General features: G+C 65.8%; 3 protein-coding genes across 4 annotated transcripts in view; 2 read left to right on the top strand and 1 right to left on the bottom strand.

Annotated features, from left to right (window-relative positions):
* Positions 1-7,385, bottom strand: part of RTN4RL1 (reticulon 4 receptor like 1) — a 30,184-nt gene extending 22,799 nt beyond the window's left edge. For both annotated transcript variants that reach the window (XM_072025977.1, XM_038165772.2), the window contains exon 1: positions 6,601-7,385. Coding sequence is in view for 1 of the 2 variants with exons in the window: in XM_038165772.2 (XP_038021700.1) it covers positions 6,601-6,613 (13 nt within the window). In the remaining variant the exon portion in view is untranslated. The remainder of the gene's footprint in view (positions 1-6,600) is intronic.
* A 674-nt stretch (positions 7,386-8,059) lies between these two features.
* Positions 8,060-24,082, top strand: DPH1 (diphthamide biosynthesis 1). The gene is made up of 12 exons (XM_072025979.1): positions 8,060-8,289; positions 9,004-9,150; positions 11,763-11,826; positions 18,121-18,242; positions 19,630-19,784; positions 20,331-20,452; positions 21,570-21,638; positions 22,303-22,459; positions 23,119-23,219; positions 23,506-23,584; positions 23,696-23,821; positions 23,946-24,082. The coding sequence occupies exons 1-12, from the start codon at positions 8,235-8,237 to the stop codon at positions 24,057-24,059; spliced, it is 1,311 nt and encodes a 436-aa protein (XP_071882080.1). The 5' UTR covers positions 8,060-8,234; the 3' UTR covers positions 24,060-24,082.
* OVCA2 (OVCA2 serine hydrolase domain containing) lies at positions 24,077-25,539 on the top strand. The gene has a single exon (XM_027472133.3). It carries the CDS (start codon positions 24,124-24,126, stop codon positions 25,084-25,086), a length of 963 nt encoding a protein of 320 aa, XP_027327934.3. The 5' UTR covers positions 24,077-24,123; the 3' UTR covers positions 25,087-25,539.
* The last annotated feature ends 828 nt before the right edge of the window (positions 25,540-26,367 follow it).

Genomic DNA, 26,367 nt, shown 5'->3' with positions numbered 1-26,367 from the left:
GGCGCAGGGGGGGGCGAGCCCCAGCTCCGGTGCAGCGCGGGAGGAGGACGTGGAGGCCTGACCCCTCCGCCGAGGTTGCTTTCGCCATCGATCCCTGCTGCACTCAGGCTCATTACGGCCGGGGAGCTGCTGCGAGCGGCTGGTGGAGGAGACAGACGAGGAAGGGGGGGGGGGGGGGAGCGCTCTCCGTGGCTCCCTGGATCGTATTAAATATTTACTTTGTTTTGTTTTGTTTTTTTCCCAGCTATATTGATCAGAGATGGGGAAGGGGGGTGCGCTCGGATGCTGGGAGGGGAAGAACAGAGGCAGCGGCTGGGCTGCCAGACGGGGACGGACCCTGCGGGCACACCGCACCCACGGGTGCTGCCCCCCATCCCCACCCAAAGCACCCCCAAACACCCCCCAGCTTGGTTCGAGGCCGCCACCAGCACGAGGAGGGGCTGCAATGGGGCGGCTCCCCCCACCCCAGCACACCCCAGCCCCATCTCAAGGGGGGGGATGCTCGGCTCCATGGGGGTGCCCCCCTTGGTCCGGGTCCCCTGCGACCAGGCTGGGTCCAGCGGCCGTGGAGCCGGCGCTGTTTCTATTTCGAGAGGAGCTCTGCTGGAAAAGGAACAAAAGCGGAGGGGAAGCTATAAATAGCCGCCTCCTTCACACCAGCTCGCCTCCTCCGCCCCGCGCCCGCAGCAGCCTTCGGGGCCGCAGCTTCGGGATGGCACCGGGGGGGTCCCCGCAGCCCCCGGCCCACGCACGCCTGCGAGGCGCAACGCGCCCGGCCTCGTGCAAACAGCCCCTGGATAAAAAAAAAAAAAAAAAAAAAAGGAATCCCGAGGGAATAAAGCGCCGGGGAAGATGTGCCGCCGAAGCAGAATCGGCTCGAACCTGGCTTTGCCCAAGTTGCCCGGCTCAGTACCGCTCCCCACCCAGGCTCTGCACCCATGGCCACCCCGTGGGGCTGCAGCCAGGCTCCTCTCGCCCCAGCCCTCCCGCGCCCTGGATGCTGCAGCTGGGAGCAGGGGAAAGCGGAGCCGGCTCGGGCAGACCTACTTTCAAGGCTTTAATCCTTTTTGCTTAAAGGATCTTTTTTTTTTTTCCCCCTTTCTTTCTTTTTTTTTTTTTTTTTCCTCTCTCCCCGCTCGGCAAAGATGCGGTCTGATCAGAGGAGAGACGCAGGGAGCTGACAAGCTGCGGAGTACGGAGAAAAAGGAGAAAGAAATACATATTTATTACCCTCAATTATTAAAAAATAGATAGCAGCAGATCTTAGGCCCTGGCAGAGGCACTGCGGAGTCATTTGTGCGAGGACTATTTTGTTTTTTAAATTCCATTGAAATTATAATACGCCGGGCTTGTTAGCAAAAACACCCCGGCGCATCCCCGCCGAGGGGGAAGCGCCCCAGCCCCTCTCCAGCTCCAGGCAGAGGGGCTGTGCGGGGCCGTATCCAGCACCCTGCTGGCTGTGGGATTGGGAAGCAGGGCGGCTCCGGGGGCAGGAGCCGGTGGAGAGGAGCTGGTGGCAGCGGCTGGGCCAGGCGTGGGGATGCTGATGGTGTTTGCCTCCCTCTGGGTTTGCGCCGGGGCTCACAGCGGGATCTGTCCCTGTGCCAGCGCATCCTCCAGCCGTGCCATGGATTTGCAGCTGGCTGCACGAAGGTCTCGCGGATGAGAGCTCATCTGGGCCACGGCGGGCTCCCTGCAGAGCCAAAAAAGCACCGGGAAGGGGATGGGAAAAGGGCTCCGCACCCCTCGGGCAGTGCCAGCCGCCGGGAAGCAGCTTGGGGGAGCGAAGCAGTGGGGAGCAGCCCCGGTGCAAAGGCAGCTGGAAATAAAAGCAGCTCCCAAGTGTGGCACGGGGCTGGCGGAGCCGCGCTGGCACCTCCCCTCCGCTTGCAGGGCTGCCTCCGTACGGAGTGCTGACAGCTCAGCAGCCAAACTCGCTCCTGCCTCTCCTCCCTGGTAAACAACCGCGGCAGAGACCGGGATCCGGCCACCCATGGGTGTCCCCTGCCACCCTCCCCGTGCACAGCAGCGGTGCCGGGAGCTGGGTGCACGCGGAGCATCCTCGACGCCCTCTGGCTCTGCGCCCACCCCGTGGCACCACCGGGATGGGAGCAACTCGAGCCCGTTGTGCCCTCGGCTCTCCAGGGCCAAAATCCGCCACCATCCCATGCCACCAGCCACGAGCAGAGGAGGAACACAAGCAGCTTTCGGTGCTTGGAGGCTCCAGAGTGGCCACAGCCCTAGTGGGACACATCACAAAACGCCGCTTGCCAAAGCCAGGCTGGCTCCGAAACGCTCTGCCGGTGCGGGGAGGGAAGCAGCAGCCGGGCACGTGTGCTATTAAAAAGGAAAAGGAGCTTTCTGCACCAAATGGAGCTTTTTCGGCTTAAGAACCCCGCAATCCTAATCTGAGCAAAGAAGATTCCCCCCTGTATCTGCCTGGCCTGCATCTGCCCCCGGCAGCGCCGCCGCAGGCGCCGGATCGGCGCGTGGCACGTGCCAAAGCCCTCGGCTCCGGAAGGGAAAGGGCGGCTGCTCGGGAGGGCAGAGCGATGCCAGGCGCGGGCGTTCCTCCGTCAGCGCCGAGCCTCCATCATTTGTCATCGGCAAAAAATAATATTCCTAAAAGTGTCCCCTCTGATTGCAGGGCGGCAGGCGCAGGGCTGCGGGTTTCCATGGAGATGCCGTTGAGCGGGGATGGTACGGGGGATAGTCGCCGCCTGAATTTGGGAAATCGGACCCGGCGTCGGCAGCCGGAGCGGGGACGGCACCAGGGGTGCTGCTGGCAGAGGGACGTCCCCTCTGTCCCCTCCCTAGGGCTGCGTCCCCCAAAGCAGCAGGGGAGGAGGAGCAGCGGTGCTGGAGAGGACGAGGACTCTCCGGCGTCCCAGCGGTGCCCCCATCCCTCGCGCCCGCAGCTCTCCCCCGCCGCCCCCCGACTCGTTGCCTCGGCTCCCAAATTAGATGCCAGCCTCCTCGGGCGGGGGCCAGGGGAGGCGCTGGGGTGGCACCTCGTGTGTCCCACCTCGCCACCGCGCCGGGACGGGGAGCGATCGTGACAATCGCTCCGCTGCCGGCGCCTCGCCAGCCCGCTGCTCGCCTGCTGCTCCGCCAAAGCACTTTTAAAGACATAATCTGCAGTTAATAACCACAGTTTGTACCGAGCGCCGCTAAGCCCCGGGATCGCGCTTCGCAAACAAAGCCCGTGTTTGGGGCTGCCTGGCGGCGGCTCCTCGAGCCTCCTCGGGGCAAACAGGAGATGCAGGACCCGGCGGCATCACCCATGGGTGCTCCGAGCATGGGGACGCGCGGTGGCGGCCACGTGGCTCTGTTTAATTCCTGGGGTTTGCTCCTGGAGGATCCCCGGCCACATCCAGCCACCGCGTGCCCGGGTCCCTGCGTTTCCCTGCCTGGTTTTCACCTCCAGATGGGGCTTTGCCTCCTGCTGCCAGATCCTGTCACCAGCAGCCCCGTTCCCTGCCCGGCCCCGGGGTGACCACGTCCTGCTCCCATCCCCACCCTATAAACCACAGGGACGCAGCCCCGAGCGCACCGCGGGGTCGTGCCGCCAGCTCCAGCTCCCGCCAGGTGCCTTGGGGAGAGGCGGGTGTGAAATCACACCCCGAAATGCCTATTTTTACATTGCCTCGCCAGGTTTGCTGCTGTTTCTAGGGCAGCACTTTTGAGGCCACCTGGAGCGTTACCCACGGCCTCGGGCACCCCGGGAGCGAGCATGGGGACACAGGGACACGGCAGATGGGGCCACGGGGACCCTTTGGGGCTCCATCAGCACAGGTCACCCAGCACCCAGGGCTCTTTTGCCACCCAGGCAGGTCTCGAGGAGCCACGAGCACCGCAGCAGTGCCCGGCTTCGCCCTCCCAAGCCCCCCTGGCCCCCCCCATCCTCACCGCAGGGACAGGCAGGGCCGCGTCCTGAGCTCTTCCCCCGGCCGCCCCCCGCTCCGCCGGGCACAGAGAGCTTGTGGCTTCCTCCCAGCTCTTTATGAAATTAAACTTTTATGAGCAGAAAGGTTTCTGGGCTCTCAGCTCCTCGGCGCAGCAACCGCAGCCCAGCCTGCGCCGTGCCCGGCCCCGCAGGGCGGCTGCTCCTGGGCAAAGCCTCCCTGTGCCTGGGGGGGGGGGGATAAAAAAAAAACATCTCCCTTGCCCCCCGCTCCTCACCAGGGTCTCAGGGGTGGGAGCTGCTGCAGGAAGGCACCGCACAGCCCTGCCCTGTGCCCCCCCAGCCCCTTCGCTCCCACCCAGGGGAGGTTTTTTGGCCGTGGAGCAGCAGCAGCCCAGCAGGACGGGAGCTGAAGGGCCCCAGCCCCGGGGCTGAGACGCGGCTGTCCGTGACCTTGGTGTCATCCTTGACCTGGAAATCTCCTCCTGCATCTCCCACGGGGTGCTCCTGGCCGTTGCCACCCCTGGCAGGGTGCTGGGGCGCAGCTCCGTCCCCGCTGCCACCCCAGCTCATGCTGGTGCTGCATCCCACGCTCCCACCCCCAGACACCCGCGAGGTCCCGGTGCCAAAACTCATCCCAAAGCCCACCGGCGGTGACACCGGGCGGTGTTTTTTGCACCCTGCCATGCCCAGCACCTCCGGGATGGAGCTCACGTGGGGCAGGAAACCCAAAATATCCCCGGGCATCGCAGCCCTGCCCTGGCTGTGCTCCATCAGCCCCTCTGCAAAGCACACCCGGGCAGCTCGGTGCACACCGGGGCACCCTGCTGGGCCACATCGAGGTCCCCGAGCGTCCCCAAAACGCAGGAGGGGGCAGAGGGGGTGGCACCCCATGGGCACTCACACAGATCTGCTTCTCCCGAGGATGTCACCCGCACAGGGCTCCCGCAGCCCCCAGCTGTGCCACGTCCCCAGCCCCTAAAACAAACCCCGGTCCTCGGGAGCAGGATGAGGGTGGCAGGGGCAGTGCCACCTCCTCCAACACCACAAACCAGACACCTCCGAGCCCCATCAAGGGGGTCTGGCCACAACCCCGTGCCCAAATCCCACACGTGCCCGCGCTCCCGAGCGGCTGCCGTCCCCTTGTCCCCATGGTGTCCCCTTCCTTGGCGTGAACGGGGGGTCCGGGACCCCCACCCAGAGCCCACCAGCCGTGGTGGGCAGGGAAGGGAGAGCCTCTGGGCGGGATGGAGGCCTTCCTCTAACTGCCTGTTGAATTATTCAGGACTGGCATTAACTTATAAATGAGTGTGTTTGACTGATTTTGTGGTTGATGTACAGATAAATTCTAATGAAAGACAGCTACAAGATTTTAAATTATTAATTAGACTGCCACTTAACAAAGCCTATTTGGCACTCTATTTCCTTGCTTAACAAGACAAAAAACTTTAAGAATAGGGTTTGGATCAGCCCAGAGGCTCTTCATTTGCATTTTGTTTTTCTAGCTCCAGAAATGAAAGCCATAGATCTTGACCTTAACAGGCTACCCCTGGTGGGATGAAACCTTCCAGCAGCCCCGCCGCCAGCCTGCGCAGGGCTGGGCTCCACCTCGGGCTCCTGCTCCCCGGCCCCAAAACCACGGTTGCTGTTTCGCCTCCCCCCCAGTGCTCCGAGCGGGATGCTCGGGGGGCTCAGGGGGTTTGGGGGGCTCTCCAAGCCCACCCAGTTGGGTTTAGGAGCCGAACAAAGCCGGAGCAGGAGAGGAGAGCCTTGGAGCGTGAGGCCCCGCAGCCGCAAGGTGACATTACCCCGATGGGGAAAGGGCTCCCCGGGGGGGCAACGGGGGCTGAGCCCCTCCTGGGGTCGGTGCCTTTGGGTATGGGGGGGCTGTGGGGAGCTCGCACCCCGTGCCACCGCACCGGAGCCTCGCTGGATATATGGCAGTGCCATAGGGTGGGCACGGTGCTGTGCCCCCCCAGGGTGCAGGACGGTGACCGGGGGTCCGGGGGGGTTCCCCCATACGGCTGCGTTGCCCCCTCCCCTCCCCAACCTCCCCGGGGCTGGCCCAAGCGCGGCGGTGCCGAAGAACAGGGACCCCCCCGACCCCCCCGGAGGGTCGGCATCTCCCCGGTTATGATGTCAAAAAGCTCCCCTATGATGTCCCAGGCGGTTGCCATGGCAATGGCGTGATGTCACGAATCTCCTCGGGGTGGGGGGGGGCACAAAAGAACGCGCCCCAACTTCCCCACCGAACCCCCCGGTGTCCCCGCCGAGCCCGGCGTCCCCCTCCCGAGGAACGGAGCCGGGCTTACACCGGACACCGACCCCCCCCCCGGGACGCCCCCTCCTCAGCGCTCCGGTCCCCGCCGTGCGCCCCCCCCCCTTTTCCCCGGTACAGCCGCGTTGCCCCCGAGCCCCCCCATGCGCTCCCGGTGCCCGCCGTACCCCGGTGCCTTCGGGACCCGCCTCGCTCCCGGTGCCGGCTCCGTGCGCCCCCCCGGTTCCCCGCACTCCCTCCGGTGCCTCTCCCCGGGGACCCGGGGGTGCCGGTAGCGGCGAGTAGAATAACGGGGAGGGTAGAGGGAAGGGAGGGAAGGGGGGGGGGGGCGCCCGGCGGCGCGGCCCCAACTTCGTCGGGGAGGCAAACTTCGGGAACGGCCCCGGTGCCCCCGGTGCCCTCCCGGTGCGGCGCTCACCTTGGCGGAGCATCTTGGTGCCGGTGCGGGGCGCGGTTCTCCCGGCGCGGCGGGTAACGGCGGCGGCGGCGTTGCTCAGAGCCGCGGGCACGGCGGCGGCGGCGGCGGCGAACGGCGGCGGCGGTGGCAGCAGCGGCGGCGGCGGCAGCGGCTGCACCGGGAGCGCGGAGCCGGGGCTCGGGAGAACGGCCCCCGGGGGGGCATGGCGGGGCGAGCCGAACCCGCAGCGGCCCCGGGAACCCCGGGAGCACCGGGAACACCGAGTCCCGGTCCCCGCCGGTCCACCGGGAATCCCCCCCCCCGGCCGCGCTTTCTGCCCGCCGCGCGTCCCGCCGCCGGTTTTTTAGGGGGGGAGCCGCCCCCTCGGGGCTGGGGCCGCCGCCGCCCCCCACCCCCTCGGACCGAGCCTATAAAGGGGAGCCCGGTGCCGGTGCCGCGGTGCCTGCAGCGGCGGAGCGGGGCTGGGCAGGGCGGGGCGGGGCAGCGACGGGGCGGGCTGGGCTGGGCTGGGCTGGGCCGGGCTGGGCTGGGCTGGGCTGGGCTGGGCGAACCCGGCCGGGGCCCCCCCTTCCTCCTTCTCCTCCTCCTCCTCCTCCTCCGCCGCCTCTCCCGCCTCCCGTGGACAGTTCGTGAAAGTGCCGCTGCTCCCGGGCCCCGCGCCGCCCCCCCGGTGCCCCCCCCCCCGAGGTCCCCATCGGGTCCCCGCTGCCCCCCTGCGCTCCCCGCCGGGTGTCACATCGCGTCCCCGCCGGGACCCCGCTGGCCCCCCCCGCCCCATCCTAACCCCCCCCCTCCAACGGGGCCCGCAGCCCCTTAGCGTCGCCCCCCCGCCCTAATAGCGTGCCCGGTATCCTCATGGGGTCGCGGCCACCCCATCGGGAGCTGTCCCCGCTGCCCCCCCCCCCAGGTCCCCGCTGTCCCCCCCGCCCCGTCCGTGCCGCCCCACGGGGTCCTTCCCCTGCTCTTTGCCCCCCGGGACCCTGCCGACCCCTCTGTCCCCCCCCACCCCATCGGGGTCCCGATACCTCACGGGGGTCCCGCTGCCCCCGCCGTGCCCCCTGGAGATCCCTGCTGCCCCTCGGGGCATCCCTCCGGCCCCATAGCAGCCCCCGTTACCCCACGGGGACCCCGCTGTCCCCGCTGCCCCTCGGGGGTCGCTGTCACCCCCCCGAGCCCCCTGCCACCGCCGGGAACCCCCGGCCCTTCTCATCCCACATCTCGCATCCCGGGGGGGGGGTCCCTAGTGCCGTCCCCGTGGCACCCCCTCCGCGATCCCACCCCGGTCCCGGGAGCGGACACCCGGTACCCCGGGGGGGCGAGAAACCCCGGCAAAACGGCGGAACCACGGGGCCAGCCCGGAGAAGAAGAAGAAAGAGGAGGAAGAGGAGAAAGAGGAGGAGGAAAGGGGACGGTTCTGGGCACGGGGGGGGGTCGCCGTCTCCCTTTTTTTCCTCCCGTCCCATCCCGCCCCGTCGGGGCCCGGCCGTGCGCTCTGCCGGGCTCGATGCGGCGGCCGGCGGCTGCTCTGGCCTGGCCCGCTCGGGGCTCGGCTGCCTTTGCCTGCCACCGCCTTCCTCCCCCCTCCTTTTCCTCCTCCTCCTCCTCCTCCTCCTCCTCCGCCCCCCCCCCCGTCCATGGCGGCCCCGGGGCGCCTCCGGTGCGCGGCCACGCGGCCGGCGGCTGGCGCAGGTGGGACGGGGCGGGACGGGGTCAAACGGGGTCAAACGGGGTCAAACGGGGCTGAACTGGACCAAACGGGGCTGAACTGGACGGGGGGGACCGGGGGGGGACCGGGCGCAGCCGTCCCGGTCCCGGCAGCCGCCCCCGGGCTCGGCTCCGGGGCGCAGAGCCCCGAGGGCGCGCACGTGGGGTCGCTAAAATCGGGACCCCCCCCCCCGGTGCTGCCGCTCTCCGGGTGTTTTTGGGGTATTTTTGGGGTGCCGGTACCCCCCCCCACCCCCCCTACACGCACACACACCCGGCTGTGCCGTGGGCAGTGCGGAGGGGTCGGTGGCTCACGGTGCCGGTGCCGGGTGACGCTCGCCGGGGCTGTTTGCGGTGAATAATCCCGTGCTGTCACTCCCCCGCCGCGCTCTGACTCCGTCGAGCTGCGGGGGCGGCGGCTGCTGCCGGTACCGGGGGGGTTGGGGGGGAAAAAAGGGTGAGAAGGGGGCTCCCCGGTACGGGATGGGCTCGGTTGGGTTGCCGTCGGGTGGGCGGTACCGGGTACGGGGGAGCTTTGGGGGTGTAAAGGTGCCCCCCCCAAAAAATAAAAAAAAAATAATTAAATGGGTGAGTTAGGCTGGAAGCTGGGCACTAACGGGAGCTTGGACACAGCCCCGGGGGTGTCCCGGTGTCCCCCCCCCCCGGGATGTGGTGCCAGCCCCCGTTCCCTTCCCGCAGGCAGAGCGCGGCGGGCAGCGACGCAGGTCCCTGAGGAGCTGCTGGGTGACCCCGAGCTGCGGGAGGCGGCGGGGGCCCTGCCCGCCAACTACAACTTCGAGATCCCCAAAACTGTCTGGAGGATCCGGCAGGCGGGGGCCAAGAAGGGTGAGCGGGGATGGGGTGGGGTGGGATGGGATCGGATGGGTTGGGATGGACAGGTTGGGACAGGACGGATGGAATGGGATGGGTCAAGATGGAACAGGGCAGGATGGATGAAATGAGATGGGATGGGATGGATGGGATGGGTTGGAACAGGGCAGGATGGATGAGATGCGATGGGATGTAATAGGACAGGAAGGATGGGATGGGGTGGAACAGGACAAGATGGATGGGATGGGGCGGGATGGATGAGATGGGATGGATGAGATGGGTTGGGACAACAGGATGGATGGGATGGAACAGGACAGAACAGGATGGATGGGATGGGTTGGAACAAGACAGGACAGGATGGATGGGATGGGTTGGGACAGGACAGGATGGATGGGATGGGACGGGACAAGATGGATAGGATGGGATAGATGGGATGGGATAGGATGGAACAGGGTGGGATGGATGGGATGGGATAGATGGGATGGATGAGATGGTTTGGGGCAGGACAGGATGGATGGGGTGAGATGGGATGGGATGAATGGGACGGGATGGGTTAGGTTGGGATGGATGGGACCAGGTTGGGATGGGACGGGATGGAACAGAACAGGATGGATGGGATGGGATGGGACGGATGAGATGGGATGGGATGGGACAGGATGGGACAGAACAGGATGGATGGGCTGGGATAGATTGGAGAAGACGGGACAGGACAGGACACCCCCTGGGGACCCACGGTGCCGGGGCAGCCCCTCGTGCTGGTGCTTGGTGGGGCCGCCCGTGCCGTGTGCCGGGTTAATTGACCTGTATGGCCGCGCTGTAATCACATCGGACAGGACAGGTGGAGCTGCGCAGAGCTGTCAGCTCCGCAGACGTGGCTGGGCCGCCGGCCAGCTCTGCGATGCTCTCCCCACGCCTCCCCGGCACGGCGCTGAGCCCCGGCCTCATCCTCGCTCCCAAATCCCAGGGGGTGGCCGTGGCCCACGGTGGGTGGGGACACTCCGTGGTGGCCCCCGAAGGGGTGCTGGGGGTCCTCCCTCACCCCGTGCCACCTTCATCCTTGCTTTTTTCAAGCACCGCGTCCTCTGGGGAGCCTCGCCAGCTGCCAAAAAGCTGCTGGGTGTCACCGTGTCCCCATGTCCCTCGTGGCACGGTGGCCGTCCCCACAGCTCTGGGTATAGGGCCGGGCTTCCCGGCCTCGTTGCCACAGCTCCCGCGGCTCCCGCTGCCGCGTTTTGCTGCTTGTTGGCACCTCCTAATTAAATGTAAATATGCGGTTGGGATTTAGTCCGCGGAGCTGGGAGCGGAGCCCATCAGCCAGCCAGCCATGCTGGGATTTTCAAAAGCCGCCTGTGCTGAGCCCAACCGGGGCCGCGTTGCTGGGGGAACGCGGGGTTGGTGCCAGCCCTGCCCTGCGCGGGGCTGGGAGCCACCGTGTCACCCCCTTGTCCCCATCCCTGTCCTCGCCGTGCCCCTGGGAAGCCGCCCAGCTCCCTCTCCGGCGAGGGCGAAGCTGTTGGAGGAGCTGGGAGCATCCTGGGGTGCAGGGAGGTGATGGGTGGGGGGCCCTGTAGTGGGGTCATGCCCGGTTTTGGCACCCCAACAGCATCACCGTCCCCTGACCCTACTGATTTTGGACCTCCAGCACTGCCCCGTAAGGCTGTGCCCTCCAAAAGCTGGTGGGAGGCAGCCCTAAATGGTCCTGGGTGGGCTGGGGATACTGGGGGCACCAGCCTCCGACTGGCAGAGCCCCCCCCCGGAGCTTTCCCAGTGCCCCACGGGTTGGAACTGGGGTGAGATTAACCCGATTTGGGGCAGGGCTTTAAATAGCTCCGCGTTTGCCACCGGGTTTGGGCTCGGCAGCCTGGGGATCTCTGTCGGCAAGGGATTTGCAGAGGCCGTTTGGGTAAAAATGACCGGGATATCAAACGGCTCGGGGGGCGAAATGCCAAGGGGATTAATAGGGCCGGGCACCCAAGCGAGAGGCTGAGTTCCTGGCCGGCTGTGCACGAGGCAGAGGGATTGTTCGGAGAGAACAAAAACGGGAAACATCGCCCGGCTAGGAATAAACGCCTGCTACGCACAAAGCCGCCTGCGTCGCCGGCCACCCTCTCAAAACGGGGAGCGAGGCAGCGAGGGGAAGGGAGGGGTGGGGAAGGGCCGCCAGGACGATCAAAGGTTTCGAAGAGCTTTCGGTACGACGGGAGATGAAACGGAGTCAGAGCCTTTAGCTGGAAAAGAGCCGACCAAAAGGGGGGGACGTGAGAGAGGGCTGCGGAGTTGTGAGGGCTGCGGGGAGGCTGCCTAGGGGATGATTATTCCCTCTTCCTTGCAGCGGGGCCGCACGTTGGCATGATGAGGAGCGGGTTTAAAATAAACAGAAGGAAAGCGCCTTTTCCCCGCGCGGCACGTAATTAAAACCTCGAGCTTGTTACCGCGGGAAGCCGGGCGGACCGGAGGTGTCAGCGGGTTCAAAAAGGGGCGAGAAGCGAGCTCAGGGTGGGCGCGGGGCCTCGGGGGTCTGTGCCACTCCACCGCCCTTTTGCCCAATTTCTCTGTTTTTTTTGGGGAGCCCACAGGGGTGAGGTCCTGCCGGGGGCTGATCCCTGCTGGTGTTTTTTCTTTTCCAGTGGCCCTGCAGATGCCGGAGGGGCTCCTGATGTTCGCCTGCACCATCGCAGACATCATCGAGCGGTAAGAGCCAGCTGCGTGCCCCGGGGAGGGCGCGGGGGCTCCCACCTCCGCCGCAGCCTCCCGAATCTTTGGGGACAGGGACGGCGCGGCCACGCCACCCTCCCTGCGCCCCGAGGTCCCTTCTGGCTTCACACATCCCTGCTGTGTGCATGGGGAGCCTCGGGGTGGCCGTGACCTCTCCGGCACGAGCACGGCAGGGTGCCCTCGGTGCCCTTTTGGTGATGTCCCCTGGCTGTGGGTGGCAGGGACCTGTCCCTGTCCCCCAGGATCTCAGCTCCATGCGGTGCTGGTGCAGAGGTGACAGCCCGGAGGCCGTGTCCCCGCAGGAGGGGACCTCCTGATTTTTTTTTTTTCCCTGGGAGGTGAGAATAAAGCAGGAGGTGAGAATAAAGGCGGTCCGAGGCGCTCGGCGTTGTGGGTTCAGGAACTGAGCAGAAACGGTCCGAAATCTTGTCACCTGCCTTGTCCCACCCCTCACCCCACTGTGGCTGTCACAGGACACATGTCCCGGCTTTGGCTTTGTCATGGGACGTGTCCCAGCTTTGTCACCACGTCCCCCGGGGGGGGATGGAGAGCTGCCACAGCCCCACGTTACGGTGGGAGCGGGCAGGAGGCGAGCGTGGGGCGCAGGGGACGGGTGCGGGGGACGGGAGGGACGTGGGATGCGGGGGGGTGATTGCGGGGGGACCGAAGGGACGCGGGGGGGCGGGCGGCACCGCGTGGGCCTGTCCCTTTAAGCGGCGCTGCCTCCTCTCCAGCTTTGGCACCCAGCCGCTTTCATGTCTCCGACTTCAAAGGCGGCGGATTAAGGGGCTCTTTCATCTGAATGAAACCTTAAGCCCCACTTCCCGGGGTGCAGCATCCCCAACGGCCTCCTCCTCGCCTCGCCTTCCCTGCTCGGGGTGCTCGGATCCTGCCCTTGCCTCTGCCCTGAGGCACCCAGGGATGTCCCAGCGCCCGGGGTCTCCGCGTTGGGGACAGCGGGTGACAGCGTGGTGCCGGAGGGTGCGGGGTCGGGGGCGAGCCCAGCCCCGTCCCCATGTCCCCACGCTCTTGGGACGGGGTTAAATTGCTGTGGGTGAGGCGGGTGGCCTCGTTAGAGCCTGCCTCCTCCTGCTGTTGCTATTCATCGCGGGCATTAATGTGGAATCACGGCCGCTGCGCCCGGTGGCCCCGCGCGCCCAGGAGCGACGTGATGGGAATCGGCGAGGCTGGGGACAACAGGCTCCGGGTGCTGCTGGCCCCAGGTGGCATCTAGCACAGCGTGGGGACAGCGGTGCCCATCCCGCAGCGCCGCTGCCCAGCCGGAGCCGTTCCTGGATGCCGCTCCCCCGAATATTTCTCCCTGCTGCTGGAGCTGCTTTTGGCACAATGCGCAAATATTCGGGGAGGGATGAGAGCAAGGGTGTAGCCTGGCTCTGCCAGAGCACGGGTGTCTCGGGCAGGCGCCCTATGGGTCCGTCCTCTCCCTTTTGAGGAGGATGCTGGGGATAAGGGCAGGGGGCTGGGGGTTGGGGTCCCCACTCCGTGCCCACCCCACACACCCCAGCACCGGTGCGCGTGGCTGAAGCCGGAGCGTCATGGAAAGGCGTCGGGTGCTTGGCGTGGAGCCTTTGAAATAGAGACACTGACAGCATCGAGCGGCGTGAGGGCCCGTTAATTAGCGTTAATAGGGTTGGCGTTATCTCCGAGTGGGATTTGGGGGGGGGGGCAGCGGGGCGGGGGTCTCGCTGCTGCCCGTGGGCTGCCGGAGCCACATCACGACGCTCCGGCGGCGACGTCCAAATTGGCTCCGTTTCTGGCAGCTGATGCAATTCGGCGGAGGGGAGCTCGTGCCAAAAGGGGGGGGACACACACACACGTGGGGGGCGGCAGGAGGGGGAGATGCGCGTGGGGAGAGCCTGGACAGCAGCTGGGGAGTTGGGGGCAGCCCCCAGCCCACCGTGCCGGGGAGGCGGCAGCGGTGCACCGTGCACCGAGGGCTTAGGATTGATGTGGGGGGGGTCTGTGGGAGCAGACCCCTTATTTCCACCACCCCCCCGCCCTGCCGGGGCTGGAGCAGGCGGATCAGCTGGGCTCTCAGCTGGGCTTTTGATTCCTTGTTAATAAAGTCGGCTGTCAGGTTCCGCAGCTGCTAATCCCTCTGTCTCCCCGCCCGGCGGCAGGGCGAGCAGCTCCTGCTAATCAGGGGTGGCGCGGGGCCGGGCGAGCGCTCTTGGCACGGTTCTGCCCCCCCCCCATTCCCCCAATCCCAAACCCTGGGGCCTTATCCTGGTCGGGGTGCCCGGAGCAGCCGGCAGCGCTGGCACGGCTTGAAAAGCCCCGCTGCAGCCGGCGGCGGAGATAGCGAGGACGGAGGAGCCCCTGGGTGCTGCACGTGCTGTCCCCTCCCGGCGGGTGCCAGCACGGGGGCACCGGGTGCCCCGGCCAGGCGGCTCTGCGGCGTGGCACCGAGCAAGGTGACAAAGCTGGTGGCATCGCCAAAAAGCCCCAAAAGGAGCCTCCGGGGGTGTCAGCGCAGCGCAGAATCCAGCCACGGCCGCCGTCTCATTGCCCTCTCCTCTCCCTTCGTCCTTTCGGCAGGAGCCGCGGTGCGCAGGGGGGTTTAATCACCCTCATTAAGTGCACGGCGGCATCATTAGGGAGAATGAGGTTTGCACTTGAGTGGAGACGTTTAAAGCCTCGCCCAGGCGGTAGGGAGGATGGGGCAGGGGCTGCGCACGGGGCTGCCACCTCCTCGGGGCCGGGCTGTGCCAATGTCACCCCGCTGTGGTGCCTGTCCCGTGTCCCCAAGTCCCCATGGAGCTGGCACAGAGGGGTACCCGCATGGCACGGCCACGGGGAAGCTGCCACAGTGCGGACAGGCACCAACGGGGCGCAGGAAACCACGGTGGCCTTGCCACCACCCTGCTCGGGGACCTTGCTTTGTCTCATTTTGGGGTTTTCCCAGCCTCCAGGCCACCAAAACATGAAGCTGGGGTGCTCCTCGGGACGCAGGCTCCCTGGTAGGGCAGGGACCAGCCACGTCCCTATGTGGGATGGGACCGGGAGGGGGACCTGGCTGTTGGGGACCCCGGGGACACGCACACCTCGCCGGCCTGACCCACTTTGGGCGCTCGGCGGGGCCGCGTGCGCGGGCGGTTGGTAATTGCCCAGCTGCAGCGGTGCTCTTCCAGAGCCGTTTGCAGTAAAATTGCAAACTCATTATTTTAATTATGCGCAGCCTTCCCGCGCTAATGAAGTTGGGAGCCCGGTAATGTGGCTCGGTGATGGGCTTCTCCGCTAATTAAACGCTTTGTTCAGGGCCGGGGCTGCGCTCCGTGCCCCGGGACAGCGGAGAGCTGGGATGGGAGCCCGCGTCCCCATCCCCTGCAGGACACGGGCACCCATGGGTGCTGCAGCGTCCCTATAAACCCCGAAATGCCAGGACGGGGGGCTCCCAGCCTGGTCCTCTCGGTTTCTTTTCCACCCGGGGCTGCTGGAGCGTGGCTGGGCGAGATGGATGCGCCGTGGCCGGGTCCCCTCCCAGATTGATGGGCTGCGGGTCAGCGCGGCATCGCTCACAAGGTGCCAGGGGCCCCGCGCTGCCGCCGGCAGCAAACATCCTAATTTATCTGCTGGGGGGGCTGGGAACCATCAGGGGATGCTGGGGACCGCCTGCCCCGTGCTGGGGGCTGCTGGCCCTGGAGGTGGGAAAGTTTTGCTGGTAAAATGAGGCGGGATGAAGCCGAGGCTGGTGGCGGAGGGGACGGGGTCCCCACGCTTGTCCCTGGGTTGTTGTCACCTCCGTCCTGTGCTGGCTGTGGGAGAGCAGGGTCAGGGGGCCGGGTGCACTCCCATTGCCAGGAGCCGGGACCCAGCCTCGGGCACGCATCCTGCCAGTGCTGAGCGTGGCACTTTATAAATGGGATTTCGGGCGCCATCTGTTTAAAGGAGGAGATAATGAATTAGGGGAGATGAGAAAAATGCTAAGGCCGGGCTGTTTTTCAGAATGAACGGGGGTTTGCGGGACGGAAAAGATGAATAACCTCCCCTAGTCTTCAATATTCATGAGCTCCCAGCTGGAGCCAGCGGCTCGGTGCTGGCTGGGGACAGCCCCTGTCACCGCGTCCTGACGCACCACCGGGACCCCGCCAGGGGCCACGAGGGCACCCACGAGGACGCAGCCACCCGGGTCCGGGGCCGGTGGGCGAGTGGCTTGCCGGCCCCCGTGACAGGCAGGTGGCTGCTAATTGCCGTTCCCTTCCTCTGTAGTTTGATGAAAGGCTCCGGCGACACCGAACTGATTAAAACATCAAGGGGAGGCCCCCGCGCTCGCCTTTGATTCGTCTCCAGAGATCGCAGCCGCTCCGCTCCAGCCCAGCCGGCGCGGGTCACCCCGGCACGTGCTGTCCCCATGTCCCCCCCCCAGCACCCTGGGGCTCCCTGCACCCTTCCCACCTCCCCAGCATCATCCTGGGTCCGTCCCACGTCCCTATCCAAGCTCCTGGAGCAGGACATCTCCCTGCGTCGCGAGGGGCTCAGCCCCCTCCCCGAGGAGCCGCGTGCCGAGCCCAGCGCACCGGGCAGGGGCACCGGGCGCCTCCGCCAGGCTCTGCCCCCCCCCGTCCCCCGTCCCCTCCCTCCGCTGTTGCTATTTCACTTTCTCGCTCTTCACCCCCAGGGACTTTCTCTGGGGTTCGGGCCAATTTGCATACATTTTAATCTATAAAAAATTAAGCGGCGCTGGCTGCCGCTCTGAGTCAGACCTCCCCGTCCTGAATCTTAAGGAGCTGAATAATTTTCCACTTTTGCTGAGATGTGTGGAGTCTGATTCACGTACGTCTCATCACCTCTCATTAGAGAAGGGGGCTGGGGGCTCGGGGGGGGGATGGGATGGGATGGGGTGGGGTGGGGTGGGGTGGGGGAGAGCTTTCTCGATGCTTCGCCGGCAGCCCCCAGCCCCGTGGCACCGCCGTAGGGGCAGTGCAGCCGTCGTCCTCCCAGCCGTTTTGGGGAGGGATTTCGGGTGCTGACGGGCTCAGGTCCATCCTCCCGCTGTCCCCAGCCCCTGGGGTGCTGGAGGGAGTGCTGGTGGCGCCCGATTCCTGCAGGATTTGAGGGGTGACAGCGGCTCCGTCCCCTCGGTGGGGTTGCTCCGGCTGCCCTGTCCCCCTCGCCGGGGGGCTGACGAGGGGCCGGAGCTGTTAATATCCAGCACGCTGCGCCATTTCCCCACCTTCTGCCATCTGCCCAGCTCTGCCCACCATTTCTATTCTTGCCGCCGACGTAACGCTCCCTGCCTGGCGCTCGGGGAGGAGCGCGCGCGGGACCCTGGCCCCCAGCCAGCACCGACAGGGGGGTGACGCTGCGCTGGGGCCCCCACCTCTGCCGGCCCCGAGCCCCTGTTGGCACCGGGGTCGCCCTCGTAAGAAGCCACCGAGCAGGAGCAGGGGGTGCCCAGGACCAAGCTAGAGCCCGGCCGTCGGTGTAAATAAGGAATTAGCATCGGGTTTAAGCCGCCCCTCCAGGCGCGGGGCTTTGTCACTGTGATACCTGCTTTCATAATTAAACCACCGCGGCGGCTCCCCGGGCACGCGGCCAAGCTAATAATCCCCCGAAACGGTGCCATAAACTACCCACGGAGGTGGCTTCTTTAAATCACGCGAGAGCCCCCAGCTTTCTCTCTCGGCACGCGGGTGGCTGGGGCGGCGATGCCAGGCACGGGTGACGGGTGACGGTGCCAGCTCGCTCCCTGCCACCCCTCTCCAAGTGCCACCCAAGCACCAGCTGCTCCCCGAGCGCACCCGGCACCCGTCTTTTCCGAGCTGGCACCCACTGGGGATGCAGCCGGGCACGGGATGCCACCTCTGCCACCTCTCCCGTGGTGCTGGCACAGCTCGGGGTGCCGGGGTGGCTCCAAGCCCATCCTGGTGGCTCCGGTCCCCGGAGCGGTGACACTGCGCCGCGCCGGGTCTCCCCCTGCTCCTTCCCCTCTCGCCGCATTAGGAAGCTGGCAGCGTCTTATTTGACGAGCGGATAATCCGCTGAATTGCAAACAGCTTTACCCAATTGAAGAGGCGGATTACCGCTCTCCAGTTTAATCATGTTGACATCTCGGAGAGTAGCCAAGCGCTCGTCCTCATCGGAGCACGGCGAGGGGCTCCGCGGCAGCGCGGGGACCCCCGGGTGCTGCCACGTGGCACCGCGGGGACCGAGCCGGGCTGGGGACGGGGACCCTGGCACGGGGAGGGGAGGACGCGGGCCGTGCCGGTGCCATCGGGGTGCCACCCTCACCGCTGTGCCTCCCCGCAGGTTCACGGAGGCGGAGGCGGTGGTGATGGGCGACGTGACCTACGGCGCCTGCTGCGTGGACGACTACACGGCGCGGGCCCTGGGCGCTGACTTCTTGGTGCACTACGGCCACAGCTGCCTCAGTAGGTGACGTTTGGCCCCGGGGAGCGCGGGGGCTGTGCCCGCTCGTGGTCGAGGCAGTGGGGACAGTGAGGCTGTGCCACCACCGGTGGCATCGCGCCTGGGTGAAAGCGCATGGCCACGCCGAGCTGGTGCCCGGCCATGCTAAACACCAGGCTTGGAGACTCAGCCTGGGGCTCTGACCCCTCTCCAAAGGGATTTTTGTCCTCCAGCTCCTCTGCCTGCGTTGGCCAGGGCTGGGCACGCTGGGTCTGTGCCCGCAGGCAGGATTTTGGGAGCGGCACAGAGTGCGCAGCCACTTCCCTCCCGCCGTGCCGCAGCGCCCGGCTCCATCCTGCTTGGCTGCAGCGGTGCCCAAATCGCAGCCCCGTGCCCCAGGCTCAACCAGGAGCCACAAATGGGGCCGGGGCTGGGAAAGGGGCAGGGAAGGGGCCGGGGAAGGGGCCGGGGAAGGCGGCTTCGCGGGTGCAGCGCTGGCTGGAAGGGGAAGGGAGGAGGAGGAGGCTGCGTGCTCCCCAGGCGGACGGTACTCTGGATCCAGTTGCCATGGAAACTGCGCTGCTGTCCCAGATGCTGCTAACTTTGAAGTCCACCCAGGATGGAATCAGCCCAAAAATAACAATAAGACGCTCCGGGTTTTAAGGTGGATCGGCGGAATTGCCGTGCAGAGCGTCGGGCTGGGCTCCGCCGCCGCGCTGCCGGCACCTCGCGGCCCTCCGAGCGCAGGCAGGGGCAGGGGGAGGTTTTATGGGGCTGTGTAAAAGGGTTTGAAGGATGGCTCCGGGCTCCCTGTGAAATACTGACTGCCCGGTTGAGAACTGTGGCCCGAAAGCCACGTCGGTGATAAATATCAGCACTAGGTGCTTTACCACCACTGGAATGGGGAATTTAAAGGGTCCAATTTGCAGCCTGCTGGCAGGGAATTAACCACGCTGAGGGGCCCCTGTCGGGCTGCCCACAATGCTCTCGGTGCAGCCACCCCCGAGGGAGCCCCGCGGGTCTTCGTGGGGCCACGTCCCGGTGGCACGGAGCCGCCTTCCCCGTCCCCCCCCCCCGGGCCCCCGCAGGAGGGAGTAATTTGCACTTAATTGTGATCAGGTGAAGAGCACCCAAATGGGAAGTGAGCGCGGAGCTGCGGATCGATGCGGACTCTGTGTACTTTAATTATTCACTTAATCGCGGTGACACAGGCTTCTTAGCACCGGGGGTAATTAGATTTGTGCTCATTGATCCCCCCGGGCTGCCGTTATCCGGAGAGAAACGAGCTGGGTGCTCCCCCCCCAGCCCGGGGTGCCAGCGGCGCAGGGGGCTGGGGAGCCCACCCGGCCCCTCCTCACCCTCCCCTTTTCCATCTTTTCCATCTTTTCCATCATTTCCATCTTTTCCCAGTTCCCATCGACGCCACGCAGGGCCTGAAGATGCTCTACGTCTTCGTGGACATCAAGATCGACACGTCCCATTTCCTCGAGACCCTGCGCTTCAACTTCGCCCCGGGCGCCTCCCTGGCCCTCGTCAGCACCATCCAATTCGTGTCGGCCGTGCAGGTGAGCCGCCGGCCGGCTCCGAGCTGCCTCCGCAGCCCGGATCGAGTACTTTATAATAACTCTGATCAATGTTTCATGGCGGCACCCCCCTCCCCGGCTCCCCCGGGAGCTGCTCTGTAAATGTCAGGGCAGGCGGCGGAGCGCTTGGCATTTTGATGCAGTGCCGGCAGCGGCGGGGGAAGCTCCGGCAGCTCCGGCTGCCTGCTCCTCGGCTGGGCAGGGCAGCCGGAGATGAATGAGCCTCTTGAGCCACGTCTATCCAAACACGGGGCCGTTGAAGCGTTAAGCTTTTTCCCTCGGTTTCTAATTGATATGTTGGCTGAGCCCCTCCGAGCAGCTCCACTCCGCGAGGCCGGTGCCCTCTCGGAGCTGACCGGCTCCCCTCCGCCGCTGCCGTGTGCCCAAACCTTTCGGGCTGGCACGTTGGGGTTGGGGTGCCCCGAGGGTCCCCAGAAACATGGGGACCACCAGCTTTGAGCACACTCGGTGTGAATTTGGGGTCTGTCACCCGGCTGGTCCCCGCTTGCTGACCCCATGTCTCCACAGGCGGCCGCGCAGGAGCTGCGCCCGCAGTACCGGGTGTGCGTGCCCCAGTGCAAGCCGCTGTCCCCCGGAGAGATCCTGGGCTGCACCTCGCCCCGGCTGCCACAGGACACGGATGCCATCGTGTGAGTACCCGGGGTCCCCAAGGACACCGTCACTGATGGTCCCCAAGGACCCTGCAGCATGGCACAGCTCCAGGAACCGCGCACAGCACCCCCGTCCCCAGTCCCATCCCTACACCTTCCCCAAAACCAGGGGTGCTCTCCCCAGGCTCGGTATTTTTGGGGAGAGCTTGGCCAGGGTGGGTGCTCGTGGGCTGGGCCGTGCCCCTCCGGCTCTCCCAGCGCTGCTCCGAGCGGTGTCTGCTCGCAGCGCGGCCGAAATAATTGAGTCGTATATCAGAATAGATAATAGATGGAAGGGCGGGCGGATAATTGGAAAAGACAAATGGCCGGGGCCCAACATCACGGCAACATTAATTTTATTTAAGGACAGCAAATTAGAGGGAGCACTTCGCTTCCTATCACCTAATTATTTTAGGTAATGGAAATGCTTAATGTACTGTGAATACCGCGCGCCGCGGAATAAATAAATACCAGGACCCCACCCTTGGGGGGAGCCCGGCTGCGGGGGGCGAGCCCCATCTCACCCAGCGGCTGCAGGGCTCCGGCTTCGCCCCGTGCGGGGACCTGGGGGCCAGGCAGGGCCTGGCTGCTGTCCCCAAGGGGGACACGAGCGGGCTGGGACACGGGGCTGGCATCAGACGGGGTCCGTCCTGCTGCGGTGGAGCTGCGCCGGGTTCCAGGTGCCGGTGGCCGGCGTACCTGCGTCCTCCCCACATTTATTATTTTCTTCTTCAGCCCGTCTCTGGGGCTAACTTTTGCAGACAAATTAGCTTTGATCTTCCAAAATGTCATTCTCCAATTAAGGGCAAAATCTAGTCAAGTTTTACGTCTGAATTCATTTTCCGAGCCCTCACTCCATTAGGGCAGCTGAATGAAAGGCTTTGAAATGTAATTGCTGACTCGAAATCCGATTAGAAATGGAAGCAGCAATGTCTGTAACCAGCCGGAGAGACGGAGCAGCACCCGGGCTCTGCTTCTGCCTCTCCGTGGGTGCCCCTTTTCGCCCCGTAAGCGGCCGTCCCTGCCCGCCCAGCACCCCCACACCCCACAGACTGGGGAATGGGTGTCCCGGTGCTGCCGTCTCGCACCTCCTGCAGCTCCCCCTCCTCTCCTGCAGGTATTTGGGTGACGGCCGCTTCCACCTGGAGTCCGTCATGATCGCCAACCCGGGGATACCCGCGTACAGGTAGGGGCACCCGTGGGGACCCCCCCAGCACCCACGGGTGGGCGAGGGGTGGGTGCCGTCCCCACCGCCCTCCCCGGAGAGGTCCCCGTGGGGCAGAGGGGAGCCACGCTGGGTGAGATGAACGCCAGCCATTTACTCGGGCTGAATATAAACATTTTGACAAGTACCTGTGAAAGCTCTTGGAGGCGCAGCCATTAAACTCCCCGGCTGCTGCAGGCAGAGGCCATAAAGCGTGATGATGAGGCTGCTGAAAAGCAGATGAAATATCAAGAGCGCAAGGCTGGGCCCATTTGGCGGGATCTGAATTTCTGAGCAGGTCGTTTGTTACTGACGGGAGGCGCGCGTCAGGTTTATGGCGCTGGGGAAGCTGCCGAACCCCGAGTGGGATTTTGATTAAAATTCTCCTCGTCAAACAAAGCGACAAATCAAAGATATCTTCATAATTGATGAGCCAGGTTTGGGGGAAAAAGGGAGCAGAGCCCGGACCGTGCGCTGGGGGCTGCGATGGGAGCGTGGCCCCAACCCCGTTGCGCCCCATCGCCGCACCCTAACGAACCATCCGGGCCCTGCGTGGTTTCGGGAGCTAATTAGCACTAATTAGGAGGGGCAGCCGGGCTGCACATCAACCCGTCCAGTTGGGGCTGAGCCCGGGTGTGCTCCGCAGGTACGATCCCTACAGCAAGGTCTTCTCGCAGGAGCACTACGGCCACGAGCGCATGCGCAGCGCCCGGCAGGACGCCGTCCGCGCCGCCGCCCGCGCCCGCTGCTGGGGGCTCATCCTGGGCACCCTGGGGCGCCAGGGCTCCCCCCGCATCCTGCAGGTACCCACGGGGTCCCCTCCTTGCTGCTCCAGCACCCTGGGGACACACGGGCACAGTCGGGCCACCTCGACCTCCCTCGCTGCCATCGATCCGCCCCGAAGCAGGGCAATTAGCAGCAGACGAGGGAGGTTGACCCAGGGCTCGTTAACCGTGCCCCTCGTCGGGGGGGGGGAGCCGGCCGCGGAGACCCCCCTGGAGGAGCGGCTGGGCAATTAATTCCCTGCTTTGCTGTTAATTGGATGAACTCCTGAGCGGCTTCGCTTGGCCGGGCCAGGAGAGCAAAAAATCAAAATGTTGAAGCTGGAGTTGGGGGGGTCGGGGGGGGCAAAGTGCCCACAGGTAATGGGGTGGGGGGGGTACGGGGGGCTTCACATCCACCCGCAGCCTCCAGCCTTGCAGCAGGCGGGCGTCCCGGGGCCGGTGGCCGCTAACGAGAACAGATTGTTGTCATTGAGCGCTAATTACTTCATTAGGCTGAGGCACGCGCCGGGGAGAGCGAGAAGGAGCCGCGGCCTCGTCACACGCAGCCGGGCCCCACGGGGCAGAGCTTTGGGGCTTGCCTGGTGCTTTCCTGACGTGCTGGGGATTTGGGGTCGGACGAGGCTCTCCTGATCCTTTAAATCTCCCCCCCGGTGCTTTTTTTTTCCCCCCTCCTGCAGCACCTGGAGTCTCGTCTGCGTGCCCTGGGCCGCCCCTTCGTGCGGGTGCTGCTGTCCGAGATCTTCCCCAGCAAGCTGCAGCTCTTCCCCAGCGTGGACGCGTGAGTGCTGCCGGCCTCAAGGGGTGTCCCCAGCCCGGCCGGGCCCTGTTTGTTCCCTTCAGAAAGCCCCGAAACTGCCTCAGGAGCATGGCACGGGGCTGAATTTAGCCCCTGGCCCTCGTTTAGTGTCCCCGAGGGCTCCTCCTGGTGCCCCCAAACCCCGCGGCATCTCTTGGCTGTGGGGCAAGAGGATGGAGGGGGGCAGCTCTCGATGTGTCCCCACCTGGGGCTTTTTTTGGGTTATTTTCCCCAAAATGTCACGTTTTTTCCCCCGTTTGCCGTGCAGGTGGGTGCAGATAGCCTGTCCCCGGCTCTCCATCGACTGGGGGGAAGCCTTCAGCAAGCCGCTGCTGACTCCCTACGAGGTGAGCGACCCCCAGCCCATTTTGGGGTGGGATCAGACACCCCCCAAACACCCCCTGTCACCCCCTCACCCCCCTCCCCACCACCACGCTCAGCCCCGTGTCCCCTCGCAGGCGGCGGTGGCTCTTGGGGACGTGGAGTGGCAGCCGACGTACCCCATGGACTTCTACGCCAGCCAGTCCTTGGGGCCGTGGACGGCGAACCACGGCACCCCGCAGCCCCCCGGCCGCAAACCCCAGGTGGGACCCCCACGGGTGGCGGTGGTGTCCCCCCCGTGTCCCCCTATGGGACGGAGGGGACACCGTGTGCCACAGGCGCCACCCGCTGGCTCCATCCCCTCCTCACCCCATTTCTCTCCCCCAGGTGAAGCCCCCCACGCCCCTCGCCCCCACGGATGGCGCTGAGGGGACGCAGGACCCCACTGGCCCCACTGATGCTTATGGGGACGTGGCGGGGACACAGCCCCAAAGGGACTGAACGCCAGCAGGGCTGCACCGGCTCGTGGGGAACATCCCCGGGGGCAGCCCCGTGATGGACGGGGATGGAGCCGAGCGCGGCCCTCGCCCCCCCGCGGGGTGTCTCCGTGGAGCGGCCGTCGAGGCCCCCCCACTCCATGCCCGCCCTCCCGCCGCCATTTTGTCTCCGCGGCCTCCCCCCGCTAGGGGGCGCCCGCGGGCGGGAGGAAGGCGGCGGTGGTGTGGGGGGGGAGGGAGCAGGGGGGAGGCTCAGCCAATCAGCTGGCGGCTTTTCGGCGGGAAGCACGGAGCGGCCGGAAGTTCGGCTCTCCTCTTCCGGCGGGCGGCCGGGCGCCATGTTGGAGGCGGAGCGGCCGCTGCGGCTGCTGGCGCTGCACGGCTACCGCCAGAGCGGGCGCCGCTTCCACCAGCGCACCGGGGCTCTACGCAAAGCCCTGAGGGGCCGCGCCGAGCTCGTGACCTTCGACGCCCCTCACCTGGTGCCGGGAGGCGGCGAGGAAGACGACGGTGATGGCGGCGACCCCCCCCGCGGCTGGTGGTTCTCCAGGCCCGGCGCCTTTGAGGCGGCTGAGGCGGCTGAGGAGCCCGCGGGGCTGGCTGAGGCGCTGAGAGCCGTGGAGGAAGCGATGGTGAAGCTGGGGCCTTTCGACGGGCTGCTGGGCTTCAGCCAAGGCGCGGCGCTGGCCGCTATGGTGTGCGCCTTGAGGGCCCGGGGCGACCCCCGCTTCCCCGTGGCTTTCGCCGTGCTGGTGGCCGGCTTCGTCAGCCGCTCCCCGGCCCACGGCCACTTCTACCGGGAGCCCATCGCCCTGCCCACGCTGCACGTGGTGGGAGAGGCCGACGCCGTCATCGCCGCCCCTCTCAGCATGGAGCTGGCGCGGAGCTTCGTGGAGCCCGTCGTCCTCACACACCCCGGCGGACACTTCGTCCCCGTGGGTGCGCCGCAGAAGAAAGCCTACCTGGACTTCTTGGGGCGATTCCGTGCGGGGCAGGGGGAGACTGAGATGCCGGGGGCTGGAGCTGTGTGATGGCAGCGCCTGGGAATAAACGGGGCTGCAGCCGGGTGCACGCAGCTCGCTGTATTTCCCCACGCTCCATTGGGGTTAGAGGGGTCCTCGCCACCTCTCCGTGCTCATATCGCAAAGGAGCGCGGTGTCAGCTCTTCGTTACCCCCTTTTGTCACTCTTGGCTATGGTGACACGGGGGTTGAGGACACGAGGGGGTATGGGTGTGTACCGGGGGCTCTCCGGGTTGGGAACGGCTGCTCCGAAACCCAGCCTCAGCTCAGCCAAAGGAATCGAGCGGCTGCAGAGCACGCGGCCCTGGTGGCTTTATATTCCAAGCATTTGTGTTCTGAACGTCCCGTGCAAAAGATATTAAAGCAGCTTTCGGGTGGGCTGGGTGTGGATAAAGCTCCTCTCTGGCAGCGCAGGGGCTGGTGAGCGTTTGCCTCGTTGGAATTAAAGTTCAGTGCTGGTTCAGCTGGTGTGAACTGAGAGCTCTGTCATATCTTCTATGCAGAATGCCTCGAAGGAGGAAAAAAAAAACGCCATTGCTACGTTTCTGGCTTTGCTGTTTTCACACCGAAATCTGCTGTTATTGCTCTGTTTGTAGGCGTCCTGCTTGGCTCTCCTGAGCCCGTGCCCACAGCAGGGCCTCGCTGCCGGCTCCTTTCCTCCGTGGTGCCCCGCAACCTGCTTGATAAAAGAGAGGCAGCTGATGAAACAGCTTCATTTGCCCTCAGGGTTGCTGTTTTGGGGCTGTTTTCCCTTTTTTTTGTGCAGAATGGTGTGGGCACGGCGGTGCTGGCTGGGGCAGGAGGTTCCTGCTCGGCTCCGTGTGCTCCTGGTGCTCCCCGGGGCTGGCTGTGGGGTGCGGATGAGGCGACAGAAACTGTCCCAGTGCTCAGCCAGCTGCAAACAGCCCTGGGAACCGCTGCGGGGTAAAGCCAACCAAGCAGAAGCGAGCAGCTTGAGCTCGTGTGGGGTTTGCTTTCTGGTTTGCCGCCACTTCACGCACCACAGATGGCATCAGGAGACCTGAAAGGTGCAGGGGGGGCTCCGTTGCTGCCTCACGGAGCTCTGCAGGGGTGGTGCGAGGCTTTGGGGTGCCCCTCACCCCACATCCACCGCCTCAGGGCCTGTTTAGGGCAGGATTTCGCAGCTTTTTGCCCCGCAGGGACTGAAGGAGCGGGCAAACGGCTGCGGGGAGAGGCAGATCTCTCCCTGCTGCCCTTTTAGCCCCTTCCTGAGCGATGGAAGCAGCGGGGCCTTCATCCCCCGGCCCTACTGTGCCCGGCCAACCCCGCC

The sequence above is a fragment of the Anas platyrhynchos genome, chromosome 20, assembly GCF_047663525.1.
Source record: "Anas platyrhynchos isolate ZD024472 breed Pekin duck chromosome 20, IASCAAS_PekinDuck_T2T, whole genome shotgun sequence".
Classification (NCBI taxonomy): Eukaryota; Metazoa; Chordata; class Aves; order Anseriformes; family Anatidae; genus Anas; species Anas platyrhynchos.
Note: the sequence above shows the minus strand (reverse complement) of the source record. Positions and strands in the feature narration are given on the sequence as shown.

Excerpts from the sequence above, each read along its gene's own strand:
- DPH1 (XM_072025979.1), top strand. The coding sequence starts at position 8,235 with ATGGCGGCCCCGGGGCGCCTCCGGTGCGCGGCCACGCGGCCGGCGGCT. Across the intron at positions 18,243-19,629 it reads CTACGGCCACAGCTGCCTCA|TTCCCATCGACGCCACGCAG; the intron begins GTAGGTGACGTT and ends ATCTTTTCCCAG. Across the intron at positions 23,585-23,695 it reads CGCTGCTGACTCCCTACGAG|GCGGCGGTGGCTCTTGGGGA; the intron begins GTGAGCGACCCC and ends GTCCCCTCGCAG.
- OVCA2 (XM_027472133.3), top strand. The coding sequence starts at position 24,124 with ATGGAGCCGAGCGCGGCCCTCGCCCCCCCGCGGGGTGTCTCCGTGGAG.